This window comes from Octopus bimaculoides, chromosome 5 (genome assembly GCF_046866305.1).
Source record: "Octopus bimaculoides isolate indiv1 chromosome 5, ASM4686630v1, whole genome shotgun sequence".
NCBI lineage: Eukaryota > Metazoa > Mollusca > Cephalopoda > Octopoda > Octopodidae > Octopus > Octopus bimaculoides.
Window position 1 is genome coordinate 105,079,604 of NC_142932.1, and position 21,106 is coordinate 105,100,709.

At 35.6% G+C, this 21,106-nt stretch overlaps 1 protein-coding gene and 1 non-coding gene across 24 annotated transcripts in view; one reads left to right on the forward strand and one right to left on the reverse strand.

Moving 5' to 3' along the window:
* Positions 1 to 21,106, forward strand: part of LOC106870742 (arf-GAP with Rho-GAP domain, ANK repeat and PH domain-containing protein 2) — a 285,612-nt gene that overhangs the window by 140,053 nt on the left and 124,453 nt on the right. For 2 of the 23 annotated variants that reach the window (XM_089352863.1, XM_089352859.1), the window contains exon 1: positions 1,249 to 4,055. The exons of 15 other annotated variants lie outside the window; for them this stretch is intronic. In XM_089352863.1, coding sequence (XP_089208989.1) covers positions 3,977 to 4,055 — 79 coding nt within the window. In that variant the 5' untranslated portion in view covers positions 1,249 to 3,976. Of the gene's footprint in view, positions 1 to 1,248; positions 4,056 to 21,106 lie in introns of those variants that run through there. 6 more of the 23 variants (XM_089352860.1, XM_089352856.1, XM_089352857.1 and 3 more) reach the window with 4 other exon arrangements.
* Trnaq-cug (transfer RNA glutamine (anticodon CUG)) lies at positions 519 to 590 on the reverse strand. Its single transcript has one exon. It is a non-coding gene; the product is annotated as a tRNA-Gln (tRNA).

A 21,106-nucleotide genomic window follows, 5' to 3' on the forward strand; every position in this document is an offset into this window, starting at 1 on the left:
TAAAAAAAAAAAAAAAGAATTATGACTATGTTTAGTGATTAGAACTCTACTGCCTTTTGACCTTTGGTGCTTAAGGCTCTTAAAGAAGTACTTGAGAGGTTAAAAGCTTTCATGTTTTTTGAATTGTACACATATTAAAGAATGACCACAGGGTATTTGTAAAACAGAAGAAATTATTGGTGTTAGCCACAGATTAAGTGTGGAAAATGTCTGCTTCTAGAAGCATGTAAACGTAATGTTAACTGATGATGATATTGCGTGTGTATGTCTGTAACCCCCACCACACAATAATAATTGATGGAGGAAACAAGAAATAGATTTGGTACTAGTCATACATATATACGACGGGCTTTTTTCAGTTTCTGTCTGCCAAATCCACTCACAAGGCTTTGGTCGGCCTGAGGCTATAATAGAAGACACTTGCCCAAGGTGCCACACAGCAGGACTGAACCCGGAACCATGTAGTTCGTAAGCAAGCTACTTACCACACAACCACTCTTACGCCTATAAAGAATATAAGGTCTCACCAAGACTTGAACTTGGATTGCCGGATTCAGAATCCAGAGTGCTAACCATTACACCATGAGACCTACTTATCATATGCAATTTTGTATAATTCTTTTAAAAAGGATAAAGTGTTTAGGAAATCAATTTGGATTATCTTTTTATCGTTTACTTGTCTCAGTCACTGTTTGAATGAATCAACCTCTACTTACATTTTCAAAGCCTGGTACTTATTCTATATATTTTTTTTTTTGCTGAAATGCTAATTTACAGGGATGTAAAAAAACCAACACCGGTTACCAAACGGCAGTAGGAACGCGCGCGCACGCACACACACACACACAAAAGCTTTTGTCAGTTTCCATCTACTAAATCCACTCACAAGGCTTTGGTTGGCCTGGGGCTAAAATAGAAGACACTTGCAGTGGAACTTTACTCGGAACCGTGGTTGGGAAGCAAACTTGTTGAGAATATGTCGGATAGTTCTACATCATTTATTCATCAACATGCTACATCGTATTTTTATTACATTTTTTTTTTAAACATAAGGAAGTGTAAGAAGGATGTCTGCATTTCATTTTATGGGTCATTGCAGCACCTGAAACACCCACTTGCTAGGCTGATTTTCATAGGACGGTTTTCTTTTTTTTTGGAATACGGTATAACTACAAGAAACGAAAAAGCGCATTTGATCACAAACACATGACACATGGCGTGTGTTGGTGTGTCTGTGGAAACTGATTCATATCGTTGTAGACGCCTCAAACTGTAGTCATTACTCGTGATTTTCTTTGAAGCTATATATTTGATATTACATACTTTATCTTGTCATTCAAAGTCAAGCGCAGGTTTTGTTTAAGGCTGTGTTATATAAATAAGTTTTATCAAGTATATTTGTCCCTCAATTTCTCAATGTTCTCTGTGCTTATACATTCTCTCACACACATTTTACTTTTCTTTTAAACTCTCTTTTACAAACTTAACTTTCTCCCTTCTACACGCCACCGCCTGGTTTTCTCAATCACTTTTTGTTATATTTGCAGAATCTCTTATATTCTCCTTTTTGAAATTATTTCTTCTTGTTTATCTCTCTTTATTGAGTATTTTCTGTTTCTAACATATATTTATTTTCGCGCTGTTTCTCTCCCCCCACCTCATTTCTTTTTACGCAGTCTATTCTTTCACAAGCTTTTTACACTCATACCATTCGTCTTACGGCTTCACTAATGATATCTAGTAAGGCCCTCCCACCTACTTGTAATTTAGCTGTTCATCTAACTCTCTCCTTTATCATGATACAAGCCCTGTTTGGTTAGCCTTGACGTTTCATTCAGTCCCGGTACTGTCCTGTACCGGCGTTAACCACAGTGTGATTTTTCTCTTCTCTTACATAGACACTAGCTACTCTGTTGATTTTTATTTTGGAATTCAACCCCATCGTACGTGGCGGGGGAGTAAGTTCGGCCAAGTGCTACAAGTAGGTTGATTAATTACAATTTATTTTTCTTCTGGCTGCCTAGCTTTGGCTTCTTTCACTTCGAAAATTGGAAACAACTTCTAACTCCTCCGTTTTACACACACACACGCACACAGGCATCACCGCCACAGCCACCGCCACACGGTGTGCGTAGATCACCTTATCTTTTCGCTCCCTTCCCCAACCATCTTCAACAAACACATTTCTCAGATTAGTGTTGCTTAACGACAGACGAATAGATGGGATTTAGCGCCGACACATCAGCCTCACCATAGGGCCTTCTTTCTTGTTGATGCTGAACACATACACGGGCAATGTTGGGTAAACTTCTGAGTCAGTGGAAACAGATGATGGTCTCTGTAGACAACAAGTAATCTGTGGGAGGAGAGAGTTCGATAAGTTGATTTAAGAGTTTTACGTCTCGGGACTTTGCCCTGCGTCTGAGAGAGCGAGAGAGAGGGAGAGAGAGAACGTACACATAAACACATATTCACACACAACACGTACATACATACAAAATTACACACACACACACACACACACACACACACACATATATATATATATACACCCTCATTTTGTATACTATGTAAATATATATATATACATTACATATATATATACTTTACATACACACGTATGTGTACTTGCATAAACTTTCACATATTTTATATATTTTGATGCATTGATTTATATTTCACACACACACACGCATATTCTGAAAATTATTTAACAACACTCATACACTTTGCCCTCTTGTAATTCATGCAATACACTAAAAAAAATACACGTTTCTATACACTTCACTCTAATTCACACACAAACACATAGCTTCCGATTATGTCCACACTAATATAGTTTAATATACTTTAAGATCTATTGATAACATAAAGCACACGCACACACACTGTTGACTCCCCCAATATATAAAAGCACGCTCATTCCACTGACTATTCATGTACACATGACTGTCATGCTCATATGCGCACCTACACGCACACAAATTTTATATACATTCAAACATCTGCATTCGGATGCACTCATAAAATACTAACACGCTTATAATACAGACACATAAAATTCAGAGACATCCGCTTGCGCAGTCATAATACACACACACACACATTCAAGAAGATACATTTTAGACCCAGAAACACACATTCATACTGCCACTATACACTCACTCACTCACATACACAAATAGACACACGGCTGATACACAAATAAACAATCTCCAGTCTTATACACACGCACACATATAAACAGGCACTGAACTATCATTGTCCGTTTCCATGCACAGTTCTACTAATTTTTTGCTTTTCTTTCTCCCCCTATCAGGGACACATGAATACTTAACCAGACGTATATTCAGACACTTTACATTATTACCTAGTCACGAAACTCACACTTCATTAAATAAATCCGACCTCTGCATGTTAGCTTGCCCTGGTAGAAATAACAGCAATATATCTATAGCTTCCAAACTGTTTTAAAAAGCAAAACGGATACTTTGACTACGTAATCAGGAGTACACTATGATTATACTTAAAACAAGAACGGGATGGTCATGGTCGGAGTCTCTTTGATTAAAGGTCAGTTTAGTTAGAACTGACTTTTCATTAAAAAACACAACTTTTATATATTCCTGACACTCGTACTTCGGTAGTCTCTCTTCTCACTCACACATATCCTCTTATACATACACACTCACATCCTCAAACATACACACTCACTCACACATACCCCCCCCCCCCCCATTCATTCTCTCAAACTTACCAAAGCAACAGGTTGACATTTCCCCTGTCATCCTCATCTTACATACAACACGATACAATCTGTGATTTATATTACTTCTTGCTGTCAACAATGATTAAATCGGAGAAGTTTGTTAGTCGCTAAATGTGGGATAAATTTACTTGGACGTACACGACCAACTTTCTTGAAGCTTATGGCTTGGATTTATTGGAGTAAACTTGAAAACCTCCACCATTTAATATGTCAAAGCGACGGCCTTGTTCGACTAATAGTATAAACACTTTGCGAAGCAGTTCAGGAAGTACATATTCTGTCTCAGGTATGGTATCGTTTTATGTGTGCATTGTGTTTTTATATGTGAGTGTATCACATTTAAAGTATGTATATCCATCTGTCTGTCTGTCTGTCTGTCCGTCCGTCAATTTATCTATCAATCTATCAGTTTTCATATCAATCTATCAGTTTACCTATCTATCTATCTATCTATCTATCTATCTATCTATCTATCTATCTATCTATCTATCTATCTATGCTTGTCTGTCTTTCAATTTACCTATCAATCTATCAGTTTATCAATCTATCTATCTATCTATCTATCTATCTGTCTGTCTGTCTATCAATTTATCTGTCTGTCTGTCTATCAATTTATCTGTCTGTCTGTCTATCAATTTATCTGTCTGTCTGTCTATCAATTTATCTGTCTGTCTGTCTATCAATTTATCTGTCTGTCTGTCTATCAATTTATCTGTCCGTCTATGTCTATAAATTTATCTCTGTCTGTCTGTTTGTCTGTCTGTCTGTCTATCATCTAAGTGCCCCTCTCTCTCTCTCTCTCTCTCTCTCTCTCTCTCTCTCTCTCTCAATTTGTCTGTCTGTCTGAATTTATCAATTTATGTGTCTGTCTGACTGTTTAGCCAGGCTGCTGTATGTACGCATAGACACATATAACATGCCTGCACACAAACACTTATGTTGCAATGAGTGGAGTGCTCAATACATGTAGAGCAGGTATGGGTGTCTTTTTTTGAGACTTATGCCACACGAGAAACGCAGCTCTTCATCAGCTGGCCTGCAGGTGTTCCATTTAGAAAGTCCATGGCTTGCCCATGGCTAATATAGAGGATACGTTTTTTAAAATTTTTATTGAAACTGAGAGTTGATCTCATGACTCAAGTTTCACAACATGCAATCTTTGTGTGTGTGTGTGTGTGTGCGTGTGTCTTTTATAAATGAGAAACGTTCAATCCAGAAAGACTTTGAAATGGTGCATCCTTGGGAAAAATGAATTTGATTTTTGAAATTTGTGTCCTGAGGGGAAAGTTGTCTGTAAATAATAATAAAAATATATATTTGCTATGAAAAATAACTCAAATTTAAGATCTGAGAATTTCCTCACGCTCTATCACCAACTTCACACTTTCTCTTATGTCTTTCCCTCTCTCTATATTTACCACTCTTTATCTCCCTCTCTCTCTCTCTCTCTCTCTCTCTCTCTCTCTCTCTCTCTCTCTCTCACTCCTTATATATTATCTCTCACACATGCTCCCCCCCTCTCTTTTCATATGATATCCAATTGTTTTCATTTTGTTTAAAACTTCGTCTTCTAACGTTTACTTTCACTTCATGACACACAGCTATCATGTACAAATCCTGTTTTCTGATTGGGTAAAAATTATCACACTCTAAATGTCAGAAACATTTTTCTATAATTTGTCTTGAATAAGTGAATCACAGAATTGGATTCAGCATTAAAAAGTACATCAATATACCAAATTTCAAAATATTCACTTAATTTTAAAACTTCAAAATCTGTGACAGCAACAGAGAGGATCTATTTGTGTAATTCTTTATTTTTTCTTCACTTTTCTCATTGTAAACTTCACGTGTGTGTGTGTGTGTGTGTGTGTGTGTGTGTGTATCTCTTTTACTCTCTTTTATTTGTTTCAGTCATTTGACTGTGGCCATGCTGGAGCACTGCCTTTAGTCGCGCAAATTGACCCCAGGACTTATTCTTTGGAAGTCTAGTACTTATTCTATCGGTCTCTTTTTGCCGAACCGCTAAGTTACGGGGACGTAAACACACCAGCAACGGTTGTCAAGCGATGGTGGGGGGACAAACACAGACACACAAACACACATACATATATATATATATATATATACATATATATACGATGGGCTTCTTTCAGTTTCCGTCTACCAAATCCACTCACAAAGCTTTGGTCGGCCTGAGGCTATAGTAGAAGACACTTGCCCAAGGTTCCGCGCTGTGGGACTGAACCTGGAACCATGTTGTTGGTAAGCAAGCTACTTACCACACAACCACTCCTGCGCTATATATATATATATATATATATATATATATATATATACACACACACACATACACACACACACACATACATACATATATATATATATATATATATATATATATATATATACTCACACACACACATATATTTACTTTACTCTCTCACTGTGTATATGTATATAGCTCACACTGTGTGAGTGTGTGTGTTTGTATGTGTGTAAGGAATTTCATTAAGGCAGCAAGGTGATTTAACAAAGGTATGTAAAAGATAATTTATTTTAATAGCATACTTTTCGGTTAGTGAATGTGTTTTTTTTATAGACACACACACACAAACACACACACATACACACACACACACACACACACACACACACACACACACACGGCCTTGCTTGGGACAGGTGGGGTGGGGGTTAAAAATTTTAACCACAAATTTTTTTGTTGCTTGAATCCTAGCAAATAGACCCTCCCCCATGTGTTACTCCTGCATCATCATTAAAGAAGGATGGTATCAGGTAGTCGTGGAATGTGCTAGAAATAGCAGCTAAATCACCCTTAAATCACATCTTTCTGTCTAAAAATTATTTCGAAATTATAAACAGAACCAATTGCAGATTCGAACTGTCTGTATTTTAAAACTATTATTGAATAAAAATCTCGAAAAGAAGCTGAAGTTTTATGATTTATAGCAGGTAGTGGGAAGGATGTGTCAATGAAAAAATTATGAAACATTTCACTATTGTTTTAAAATTATGTTTGATAGGCGTAGGAGTGGCTGTGTGGTAAGTAGCTTGCTCACCAACCACATGGTTCCGGGTTCAGTCACGCTGTGTGGCACCTTGGGCAAGTGTCTTCTACTATAGTCTCGGGCCGACCAAAGCCTTTTGAGTGGATTTGGTAGACGGAAACTGAAAGAAGCCCGTCGTATATATGTATGTGTGTGTGTGTGTATGTTTGTGTGTGTATGTTTGTGTGTCTGTGTTTGTCCCCCCAACATTGCTTGACAACCGATGCTGGTGTGTTTACGTCCCCGTAACTTAGCGGTTCGGCAAAAGAGATCGATAGAATAAGTACTAGGCATACAAAGAATAAGTCCTGGGGTCGATTTGCTCGACTAAAGGCGGTGCTCCAGCACGGCCACAGTCAAATGACTGAAACAAGTAAAAGAGTAAAAAGAGTAATTCTGTTTGAAAATAAAGGAAATGGGAATTGTAATGGTGATTGGTGATGTCCCCCAATTTTTTAATCTTTTATTTTTAACTCATCAAAGTTTCTCCCATCATCTTTAAGTGCATAGTGCAAAAAAAAAAAAAAAAAATCGACCAAAATTGGTACTGTGTAGGGGAGGAGGTTTGAAAAAAAAAGCCCCATAAATTTTCGGGCAGTAAATGACTAACACAGCAATTACTTCGGGTTTCATTGGTACAAAAGTATACGTCTGATCAAATGTCCAAGATGATTAAAGCCTTGGTTGCATTTATCTTAAAAGGTGGTTCCTTATTGGTTGCTAACAAGCTAGGTTTCCAGTATCAGGTCAGTTGATGGAGATTAGTGCAGAAAACATTGTAAATATTGTTAATTTGTGACGATAATTATGTGATGTTAAGTAACCAACTTGGTTTATCCTTGGCATTATTTTTCAAGTTAGTTGGAACAGACTCCAAATATATGTCTTTAATTAAAGATCAAATGTGATTTTCTGTTGAGGCTTAGTGCATGTCATATATAGAGAGATGGGGAGCAGCATGTGTGAGAAATAATACAAATATAGAGAGAGGTATTTCTCAACATATGAACTATTAGTAGCACATAAAAACATGCATTGTATCTATTAAATAATATTTATTGAATAATACTTATCTCTCACCAGATGGAGTACTTTTTTTGTTGATCTTACCATTATGGAATATATATATATATATATATATATATATATGTATGTATGTATGTATGTATGTATATATATATATATATATATATATATATATATATATATATATATATATACTAGAGTATGCACATAAATGCGAAACAAAACTGTCCGACAAATGGGAACATGAAACTTTGAGTAACAGTTTTTGTGGTATTTTTGCTGCTTTTTAATAAAGTGTATATATATATATATATATATATATATATATATATATATATATATGAAGAAGAAAAAGAAAATGGAGATTGTGAAGTTAATAAGATTTTATTATCAACAACAAATCAAACATTATCCCTTACAGCTGTTTCAGTTTCTGTGCAAAATATCTTCAGAGGGAAAAAAATATATCCTTAGATGTTTTATATGTTTGATTATGGATTCATTATAGCAGACTGCTATAATGAATTCATTATGGATTCATTATAGCAGTCTGCTATAATGAATCTATAAACAAACATATAGAACATTTAAAGGTATATTTTTTGTTTCCTCTGAAGATGTTATACTCTGAAATATGAACTTAATATTCAATCTGTCTTTGTATTGTCTGTCTGGATGTCTTATTGTCATCTGTTGTGTTCTTGTTCCATTTTTTGGATTTATATATATCCATATAGCAGTGTCCACACACCTTTGCTCACCTTGTAAGTAAGTATATGTATATATATATCGCCAGTACCCACCTGACTGGCCCTCGTGCCGGTGGCATGTAAAAGCACCCACTACACTCTCGGAATGGTTGGCGTTAGGAAGGGCATCCAGCTGTAGAAACTCTGCCAAATCAGATTGGAGCCTGGTGTTGCCTCCTGGTCCACCAGTCCTCAGTCAAATTGTCCAACCCATACTAGCATGGAAAGCCGACGTTAAACGACGACGATGATGATGATGAGGTTCGTTTAGTTTCTGTCTAGCAAATCCCCTTACAAGGCTTTCATTAGCCCAAGGCTGTAGTAGAAGCCAAAGTGCTGTGCAGTAGGACTGAACCTGGAACTATGTGGTTGGGAAGCAAACTTCTTACCACTCAGTCACTTTACACTTTATATTTCCAACCTAGAATTTTTTTCTATGTTTCTACATTCATTAATCCAAGACTTTATATATTTAGTAATAGACCATATGTCATTTAATAAACTGGGTTATTTTGTTGGGTTTCACTACATAGCACCTGTTTACATCATGTTTATAAACCAGCTCAGTATTTTCATTTTTCTTCTAAACCTATATTTTATGTTCTCTTCCTGTAACTACTTTCCATTACTTCAAGACTCTTTTTTTTTTTTTATTCTTGTACATATCATTTATTTAGTTTTTTTTCTACTCTTAACAATTATGATTTTCAAATTACTTGTGGATAGTTTTCTGGACTCTCGCCAAGGCAGCTGAGGTTCGATTCCTTGCTTTGGAGATGTTTCATTTCAGGGTAATGAATAGTTCTCTATGACAATGTGTCTGTTTGATGTCATGTTTATATATGTATTATTGGCACTCCGTCGGTTACGATAACGAGTGTTCTAGTTGATTCAATCAACGGAACAGCCTGCTCGTGAAATTAACGTGCAAGTGGCTGACCACTCCACAGACACGTGTACCCTTAACGTAGTTGTTGGGGAGATTCAGCGTGACACAGTGTGACAAGGCTGACCCTTTGAAATACAGGCACAACAGAAACAGGAAGAAAGAGTAAGAGAAAGTTGTGGTGAAAGAGTACAGCAGGCTTCACCACCACCCCCTTGCTGGAGCCTCGTGGAGCTTTAGGTGTTTTCGCTCATTAAACACTCACAACGCCCGGTCTGGGAATCGAAACTGGGATCCTAAGACCGCGAGTCCGCTGCCCTAACCACTGGGCCATACATACATATGTATGTATCAAACATATGTATATATGTATATAGGTACGTGTGTGTCCTTGTTTGTTTGTTTACATCCCTGTAACCTAGTGGTTTTTGCTAAAGAGACCGATAGAATAAGTACCAACCTTATAAAAGTAAGTACTCAGGCTGATTTGTTTGACTAAACTCTTCAAGTCGGTGTCCCATCATGATTGCAATTGAATGACTGACAACAGTAAAGGATATGATAAATGATGTCATCTTATCAATCTTCCATCTATCACCAAACAGCATGCTCAACTTCCCTTCTATTTGGTATAAACCCTGCCTCATTCATATCCTCATTCCTCAATTTTCTTGTTGCTTGACTCAGTATTTTCAACTGACAATAAACGACCACATCATTGTTTCTGTTCTATCTTTAGATTTGTTTACTTTTCTTTATAACTTTGTTACTCAATTTATTTGACATTCTATACTTCATTCTCTGGTTGTAGTGTCTAATCAACTGCAACTATTTGCTTCTATAATTAGTTTTTGCACTTCCTTGTAGCTTTTAGTAAATTCTCGTATCATTTTTAATGATGGTACCTTCTTCTCTAACTGTAACTCACTCAGACCATTTGAAGGCTTTTCAGACGTTTTAATTGGAATTGACTATGAATATATATAGGTCCTCTATTTACCGACTGCTAAGTCATCTTAATTGTACTATAAATTAAATCAACATATTTACTATTTGGAATTTCTTGAAGTTGTGATTAAATTAAGTAGCTTTTTAATTTAGTTGTACCACTATTTCAGTTCTTTTTAAAAATCCTTTTATACAACTGAGGCTTTTTATTTATTAACCTTATGTTGTGCAGGTGTGGCTTTGAGGTTAAGAGGCTTGCTTTTCAATCATATGGTTGTGGGTTCAGTCCTCTTGTGCAGCTCCTTGGGCAAGTGTCTTTGATTATAGCCCCAGGTCAACCAAAGCCTTGTGAATGGATTTGGTCGATAGAAACTGAAAGAAGCCTGTCATATATACTCACACACACACATACACAAGAGTGTGCTGAAAAGTTCCTTGCTTTAAAGGTACTGCGAAAGACCTGAGTTCTTTTATAGAGCTTAGAAAAACTGAAAGACCATTGTAATAAGTGTGTGGATCTGAGAGAATATGTTAAATAACATCATAATTAACTGTTCTTCCTGTATTTTTTTTTTTACCCAAAGCCAGAAACTTTTCAATACTCCCTTGTATATATATAAGATGTGCATGTTTGCGTGAGTGTACTCCTGAAAAAACATCAAGTTGGTTATAAATGATCATCATCATGCAAGTAAGTTCGTTCATTTCCAGTCTTCCTTGAAAAACATGTGAGGCCATGGGTAAATATTACCTTGCTAAGAAACAAATCAAGGTCGGTAAAAGGAAAGGCATCTGGCTGTTGAATATCTGCTTTAACAAATCTCTTCTAACCCATACAAGCATAGAAGAGTGTGCATTAAATGATAATGATGATGATTTTCAATTAAATTAGTCCTTAAATGTCCATCCTCTTAAATCTCTTTTACTCTTTTACTTGTTTCAGTCATTTGACTGCGGCCATGCTGGAGCACCGCCTTTAGTCGAGAAAATCGACCCCCAGGACTTATTCTTTGTAAGCCTAGTACTTATTCTATCGCTCTCTTTTTGCTGAACCGCTAAGTTACGGGGACGTAAACACACCAGTATCGGTTGTCAAGCGATGCTGGGGGTACAAATACACATACATATATATATATATATATATATATATATATATACATATATACGAAAGGCTTCTTTCAGTTTCCGTCTACCAAATTCACTCACAAGGCTTTTGTCGGCCTGAGGCTATAGTAGAAGACACTTGCCCAAGGTGCCACGCAGTGGGACTGAACCCGGAACCATGCAAGCTATTTACCACACAGCCACTCCTACCCCATTCTGTTTATTTTTAATTATTATCCTTTATTAAAAAAAAGAAAATTAAATTCTTAGTTCACTTCTTTTCATTTGTGAAACAATAGCAGTTGATTAATTTTATTTTATTGTTCTACTGTCTCACAATGTCATTTTCATGTTTTTTTTTCTTTCTTCTCTGTTGTCTATTCACATGATATCTATGCTTCCTTCCATTGACATGTAAGTATCCATTTGTAGGGGCCTGTTGTTATAATTGATTGAGTTATTCCAAAAGAGCTTCAGTTTTACAATATCTGATTTATTATTAGTTTAGTTATTGAAGAGATAACTCTAAATATGAGTTCCAGTGTGAAGTAGTAATGTGGAAGAGAAATTTGGGACAGAATCTGCACTAAAAGTAAAGTTCTTGGCTTTAAAGGTATTGTGAAAGCCCTAGCTGGAGGCCCAACCTTCTGAGTTCTTTTATAGAGCTTAGGAAAACTGAAGGTCCACTGCAATAAGTGTGTGAATCTGAGAGGGCAATATGTTTATATTATCATAATTAACTGTTCTTCCTGTATTTTTTTTTACCAAAGCCAGGAACTTTTCAGCACCCCCTCATTCCATCTAAGAACCTATAAGTTCTTAGATGAAATAGGCAGTGGGTTAGTTTTTGCTGGGTAATGATAAGGATGGTTAGGATATATGTTTGTGAAATCATAGACTGCTAAGATGTTATAACATGCCATGTATGCTGTGAATGAACTTCACAATTTCATGTTTCAGACAACTTATTCAGACACAAGTTGAAGGATGACACAAAATGAACAGATGACATAGACTGTGTATTATGGTTTACAGAAACAAATAGAAACCACTCACACATGTACATATACAGTAATATATTAGTTAGCTGGGCTAATTTGTTCTTTTGAAACACCATATTAATTGAACATAATATTTTTGAAATGTACTAATTGGTTCAAAGAACTTTCAGAATACTTGGTTCATTATTTTTCTAAATGCATTTTTATTCCATTTAAGAACATGATAATAGAGAATAATAAAAAATGTGCTCACTATTCAGTAACAGTTTATTAGAAATGAAACACTATGCTTTTACTATAGTGTACAGCAATGTTTAAATGTATTTTGAATCAACTGTGAAATGAATTTTTTTTTTCCTCTTTCATTTTCATGTTGTGTTGTTTATATACTTAGATATATAAGGTTACTATCCTCAATTAGCTTAGTAATTACACAGAACAGCAACCAAATAAGCCATATTAAGTGAGATGGGTTTGAGGAACAGTAAATTTCCACATTTCATTTCAGTTCTTTGAAGCTTAGAGAGATCTGTATCCTTATGCTTTTGTTGTAACACCACTGCCTTTGTCCACTGCAGGCTCAGTATGAGCCCAGCCTTGCATATAAAATGGTATTTCTCATCCTCTTATGCTGAGATTGCAACTTTCTCCAGAGTGTCAAATAAAGGCTTGATACTGTTGAAGTTGTGCTCTTCTTTACACTATCTCTGTTAACATCTGATTCTACAAAGAAATGGAACCAAGTAGCTGAGCTGTTGTTTTCAAGTAATTTCAATCAGCTCAACTTGGGTATCTGCACGGAGACACTAAACAAAAGCTTGCGATTATTGTATAGTACTCACTCTTTGTTATTTCATACTTTAAAACTTGTTGATTTCCTTTTAAACATGGGAGAGAGATTGTTGAAACAGATTTATTTGGCTATTACATTGAACTGGCTTCTCTTTTATTAAGTTATTTTTCATAGTCTGGTACAAACATCTATGATTTTTTAATATGAGTAATGCATAGAGTGTAGTGATAAGTTGGCCAAGTGGATAAAATATTAGACTACCTCCTTGTGGATGAGATTTTCAAATCTACTACATCTACATTGGTATATTTCTACATTGTATCAGTTCATGTTGCTGTTTGAGTACAGGTATCAAATCACAAACCAAGTTGTCTGGGTTTCCTGTTTGCTACAAACTGGGATTGTGGCATACAATCATCTATTTCATATTATGAAGCAAAGTTTCATAATAGCTTCGCTAGAGTTAAAGCTTCACTAGAGTTAAAGAGCTGTCATTCTTGGGTTCTCTATCTAACAAGCACTATTGTAAAGTAGTAGTTCTTAACCTGGTTATTGATACCTCCTTGGGGGAGATGTGAGCTTACATGAGGGTGGCAAATATCATGGGCACTAGGTTGTGTACTGAGTGTTTTGCAGCCATGATTTTTCTTATTTAAAAAAATATTGAAACCAAAGCCAATTACAGTATTTATATTTTAGATATACTTTGAAAAATGCTTTTGTCACAATTGGAATCTGAATATGGAATTGTTTTATGAGTGAGAAGAAACATGACTGATGGTATGCGTGTGTTAAGGAAACCCAGTATGATTTTATTATACAAATCTTTGCTTCCTTAGCATTCCCTGTCAAATTTTAACATCATGGGCACCAGTCAATGGAAACATCAAAAAAATAAGCACATGCTTGATGGAAAATATGAATACTAATTCAATGTGCAAAATCCACTCTCTCCCTTGAAAAAAAAAAAAAAAAATTGGAAGGGGTTGTTTTTGCTGAAAATGGGTCCTGACCTACAAAAGGTTAAGAATCATGTAAAGAATACAGGTGATATTTATGAACTACAATGATAGAATGCTTATATTTGGTGGAAGTGGTGAGCAAAAGCTAGTTTAACCCTTTAGCATTCACATTATTCTGTCAAACATAATACTTATTTATTCACATTGTTTTGAATTAATCATGCATTATCTTGTAGCTTTGAGATTTTGATAAGGTGACTGATAATGTAGAGTTGGTACGAGAGATCAGATTTGATCTGTTTGAGCATAAAACTAGTAGAATATTTCGATCAGATATACTCTTTTACTTGTTTCAGTCATTTGACTGTGGCCATGCTGGAGCACCGCCTTTTTAGTCGAGCAAATCGACCCCAGGACTTATTGATTGGAAGCCTAGTACTTATTCTATCAGTCTCTTTTGCCGAATCGCTAAGTTACGGGGACGTAAACACACACACCAGCATCGGTTGTCAAGCGATATTGGGGGGACAAATACAGACACACAAACATATACACACACATACATACATACATATATATATATATATATATATATATATATATATATATATATACATATATACGACGGGCTTCTTTCAGTTTCCGTCTACCAAATCCACTCACAAGGCTTTGGTCGGCCCGAGGCTATAGTAGAAGACACTTGCCCAAGGTTCCACGCAGTGGGACTGAACCCGAACCATGTGGTTGGTAAGCAAGCTACTTACCACACAGCCACTCCTGCGCCTATGGTTAGTTTAAATGCTAAAGGTTATTTTACTATTCATTTCATAACTGCTAGGTAGTATTTTTCAGATTAGAGTAGTTCAACCTAACCTCTCAGTAAAGTGACAGGTTTAAATCTTTGGACTGTTCTATTTTAGTTTGTCTTTCTTCCATTTCTTTAACATTTTCCCCTTTTTCTCCCTCTCCAGCACCAATTGTCCTTCCTTTCGATCAGTTCTTGTGTATAATTCATATATTGTCTTTTAATGTGTTTTTGAGTTTTTTTTTTAATACTTTTTTCTCTTTTTATTAGAGTATCTCTTTCCCATAATCTCACCAAAATTTGTTTTAGCGATCTAGAACTTCTAAGTAATGAAGAAATGCTTTATCACTTCATTCTAAAAGATGGTTAGTAACTGAAGGAAAATAAAAAAACAAAAACAGCAACAAAAAAAAAAAAAAAAATGGAGTTGATTGCTAGAATGAGAAATAGTAAGAAAGGACATAGTGTGTTGTGTCAAAAATTGTTTGGTTCTGTCATAGTGTCAGAGATGAGTGCAAAACAGCAACACAAATAATAATATAAAAAATAATTTGCTTTCCTGGGTTGAAATTTTGTAGAAAAATGAAACCCACTTGTTTGGGTGAAACAAGGAAGCTTTATTTAAAAGAGAGACTGACAAGTACACCGAAATTAGTCAGAGGCGAGAGATATTGGGATGAAATAATGAGACCAGTTTAATTGGAAGGAAAAGAAAAGCTTATTCAAAAATAAACTTGTCTATTTCCTATTAATATTTTGTTCACAACTAATTCTAGTTTTCTTTTTTTTGTTTTAAGAATTTAGTTTTGCAAGAAGTATGTCATGGGAAAATGCTGTAAAAACAGATTAGGCATGGATTTTTGGGATTAGTTATTATTATTAATTTCATATTTAATTTTTCAGTCTACATTAGGTTCCAATGTGTATATGTGTGTGTCTGTCCACACACACACACACACACACACACACACACACACACACACACACACAAGCACTGTATTTTCACGCATGCTTTTTTATCAAAAAATTCCACCCAAGAATCACTGTGTGTCTTATATCCTGAAGGTCAGGCTTTGGGTACACTTGAGTAGGCTGACAAGTGTTAATTTTAGAGCTGTGGTAGGCCTACTGATATCTATTTTGAAGATGATATGCAATTGAATGTAATGAATTATTTATATATATATATATATGTATATATATATATAAGACAAGAAAGAGAGGACAAATTTCAAAAGTCAGTGTTCTTAATCACTCAATATATTTCACAGCATAAGAATACTTCACAGCATACATAGGTGCACTCATATATATATATATATATATATATATTGGATTTTTATCCCAAATAATATTATTATATATATATATATATATATGATATAATATAAAAATATATAATCACATATAAATCATAAATGTACTTGCATGAGATCTTATGAGGATGTATACATACACATGGGTGCAGGTGTGGCTGTGTGGTAAGAAGCTTGCTTCCCAGCCACATGGTTCTGTGTTCAGTCCCATTGTGAGTTTCACCTTGGGCAAGTTCTTCTATAACCTCAGCCTTCTGAGTGGATTTGATAGACAGAAACTGAAAAAGAATCCTATTGTGATTATATATATATATACTAGCAGTATAACCCGACCTTGTCCGGGTGTGACTTATTATGCCATCTACGATAAGTCTTGCTAGCTGAAAATCAACTAAAAAAGAAAGCCTTACAACGAAAAAACCCTTATGATGTAAATATGTTCATAATTCAAAAGACGATGAAATTAATGGGGAATGTCTGAAGGCTGTTTTGCGTAAAATTATTAAGCATACGTAAATTTCATCCGTGTAATTGGCTATAGAAATGCTTGTGCAAAAGAACTTTTTGCGCTGCCCTGATTATACATAGCAGGGTAATCCCTTTTCACAGGAGCTAGGATGGCAATTTGTAATGAAGCAATTGCTGGCGATCTGTTGCTAAACAGTTTTGCCAGAATTCTATCAGATTGGGCAGAAGGTGCTGATGCACCATTTTGCATTATGTTCAAAGTAGCTACTGGAATGTGGTGAATTGCTGCAGTCTGTGGCTGTCATTTTAAACCGGTTGCTGTCTTTCCCCAGCAAACTCTCTTCTTTGGAGGCATAATCTATGTATATATTAAACAGAACAACAAAAGTTATAATAGATGGCAGGGTCGGTACTTTTCACATATCTGTAATTTTTCAGATTAACACCCGCACGATTACCCAACCCTAATCCTAAACCTAACCCTAACACTAACCCTAACACTAACCCTAAACCCTAACACTAACCCTGACCCTAAAAAACGTAACCGTAACATTAATCCTAAACCCTAACCCTGACCCTAAAACCCTAACCCCCTAGTGAAAATCGTGGTAAATTTACAAAACATTGACGAACATGAGTTATATTTTACTGAATGATTGTGTACTTGCACGTGTATGCTTTTGAGAGAGCGAGAGAGGAAGAGGTAGAGAGGGGGAGAGAAAGGAATAGGGGTAGTTAAAAGTTTTCTTATGACTGCTTCTCTTCACTGCCTATTACTTCATTAGAAATCTAAGGATGCACATAAGCACATAATAGAGAAAAATAAAACAAATATGGACGACTTGCTCCGAAACACCACCGAGTGGGGAACACTTCTCAAAAATAACCTGAAGTTGTTTCCTTCAAAATTCCTACATGCTTGAAATGTACATACATCAAGGTACATTTGTACAAAATTTCATGAAAAAATATTCATTTTCCTGGAAGTTAAGAGGAATTGAAGTGGAATTTCCGAATATTGTACCCCACCCCCTTCTAAAACACTAGTATAGGCATAGAAAATTTCATTAAAAAATATTCATTTTTATGAAAGTTATGACCTTCCAAAGTTGGGGGATACAACTCTGTAGTTATGCCATCAATGTTTTGTAAATATACCACGATGTGAATGATTGTGTTTACTTGCACGTGTATACGTTTGAGAGAGCAAGAGAGGAAGAGGGGGAGAAATAAATAGAGATTGAGAGCAATGTGTATGTTGTTGTCACAGGTCATGTATGCGTGGTTGTGTGTGTTTTTATGTATCTATGTTATGAAAAATAGGTAAAGAACACTGAGATGAAAGTTTAATCTGATGTTGTATGTAGCACTGTCTCTCTCTCTCCCTCTCCAATTCTTACTCTCTATATTTTTATGTTGAGCGCGTGTGTAAGAATGGTGTTCCAGGTAGAAGGGATGAAATATAAAAGTTGCTAGAAACAACAGCCAAATCTCCCTTAAATCACACAAAGTAAACGGAATTTTAAAAATCTAATTACTGCACTGGAAAGTTCACATCAAGAAAATTCCATTGATGTAAAAATTTTTACCAAAAAGTGGAAAATGTGGATTTCTATAAACATTCAAAAAGGCTTCACACAGACACACAACTTCAGAGTTATATATTAAGATATATACACACACATACATACACATATATATGTGTGTGTGTGTGTCTTTGTGCCTGTGTGGCACTACTTGACAACAGGTGTTGGTGTGTTTATGTCCCCATAACTTAGCAGTTTTTCAGAAAAAGACCGATAGAATAAGAACCAGGCTTAACAAATAATAACTACTGCAGTTGAGTCATTCTACAAAAAATTCTTCAAGGCTGTGCTGATGATGATGAAAATCTATCTATCTGCCTGTCTGTCCATATGTATACATATATATGTACACACACACACACACACACACACACACACACACACATATAAAAGAAGTGAGGACCGAAATCCTTCAAAGAGATGTCAAGCATCCAAGTCCACCGGTATAGTCCAACCAAAAAATATATATAAAAAATATATATTCAGTATTTGCAGAAACAATAAATGGAGTATAAGGAAAAGAATTGAATTTATATTGGATCTGTACCAACCTGGATAATGAATTCAAATTGTCTACAACGACAATTTTTTTTCCTTTCCTTATACTTCATTTATATATATATATATAGTTCGAATATATTAAAAAACAAAGACAGGTGTTGGAACAACAAGCAAGTGCATTAGTTTGATGCTTGGGAAAAATGAAAAAGTCTTTTATATTTTGAGCCTATGCTCTTCGACAGAAAGGTATAAGAGGATGAAAAGAAAACTTGTTGAGTTCAGTGGTCCAATAGTTATTACATGCATGTGAGGAAGTATGTGGCTTAGTGGTTAGGATGTTGGACTCCTGATTGTAAGACTGTGGTTTTGATTTTTGGACTGGGCATTGTGTTGTGTTCTTTCTTCATTTCACATTGCTCCAGTCCACTCACTTAGCAATTCTGCTAAGGTCTGGTATCCTGTTCAGAAGCTGGGGGAAATTATTAACCACAGAATCTGACCTTATGAGCCTATGGCTCAGGAGGACATTTGGTCCTTTCTTTTTTTTTTAATCCTCTCACTTGCAGTGATATACAGTTTGGGGACTGGTGTAGATCTCAAAGCCAATTTTGGCATTAGACTTTATTGCTACATATCTTTCCCTCCTTCCCAATAGTGATTAGTGTCTTTATCTGCTCATAACTATTACATAGGCACCTGAAACGATCCATGAAAGAATGGTCTGTGCTACCAGGTAGATCAACCTTGTTATTGACACACTTCATTGAAAAGGTTGCAGTCTTGTAAGCTGCATGGTGACCTCACTAGTGCTGGTGTCATAATAACAAAAGAAAAAAGCACTCAGTTTATGTTATTTACTGGATCCAATCAGAAAACTTGCCGAAGTAGACAGTGGAGCATAATGGAGCCACTTGGTGTTGGGATTGTACTTTTTTTGTCACTATCTAAAAATAGCCACAATAACTGAATTGATGATAATGAGTTTGGCCTTTTCATTTACCTCCCCTTTTCTAATGATTGAGTGCTGAAACTGGCACATTATTGCACTATGACCAATACCAGCAATTCTTGCATCTCTAATTCAGCCTTTTGTTTTCCTTCACTCTGTGTAAACTACAATCAATGGGAAATTACATTCATATATTTCAGACTTAGTTCACCAATAATTTATTTGTATTCAGTGTATATTAGCATTGGAATTATTATTAGAAGTTTAGTATTGCAAGTGATAATTGAAGAAAGGTCAAATTAGAACTTCCTTTGTTGCTTCACCTTCTTTTTTATCCTACGCAATAATACAACATTAAGACTATTTTGGTGAGAACAAGATTAGTGGAGAATAAAACACATTGAGAGGGAGCAGATGGTCAAATTGATAGGGCAACAGACATTCAACTAAAAGGTTAGCAGCTCTTATCCTGACATCTGTTCTCTGCTTTGTATCAATGGCCAAGACATTGTGGTAACTTTTTGAAGTCAACCAAACTGTAACCAGACAACCTTAAAATAGCTTGCTTAGAGATTAAAATAGAACATTTCACTATGGAAGCTGAAGCTGCTTGTATATGATCAAATCACACTCTACTGTCTTAAACAGTGAAAGGATATATAGTAAAGATTGTTTGCCAACATAGCATGGCAGTCCTGGTTTAGGACTAATGTTGCTGTAATTTAGCCCCTGGAGGCATTGTCTCCAGCTGGCTATACGACACGATCTGTGTCCTTATATTTTCGAACAAGGGAATATAAGGACACAGATTGTGTCATGTAGTCAGCTGGAGACGATCTCTCCTGGGGCTAAATTACAGCAACATTAGTCCTAAACCAGGACTGCCATGTTATGTTGGCAAACAATCTTTACTACAAAGTACTGTTCCTGAATATCGTACATTGTGAAATTTAGAAATAATAATTTTCTAGTGAAAGGATACATTAGCTATTTTCCATTCAGCTAAAAGAAACAAGAGGGTCATAGCTGTAATGCTTTTGATCGTAAGGTCTGTTTGATCAGAGAGCTGACATAAGGATATACAACAATGATTCACTGCAGTCAGCAGTAACATTTTAGAATTGCTGAGAAAGTTTTGTTCAAACACAGTATTTGAGTTCAGTTTCTTATGT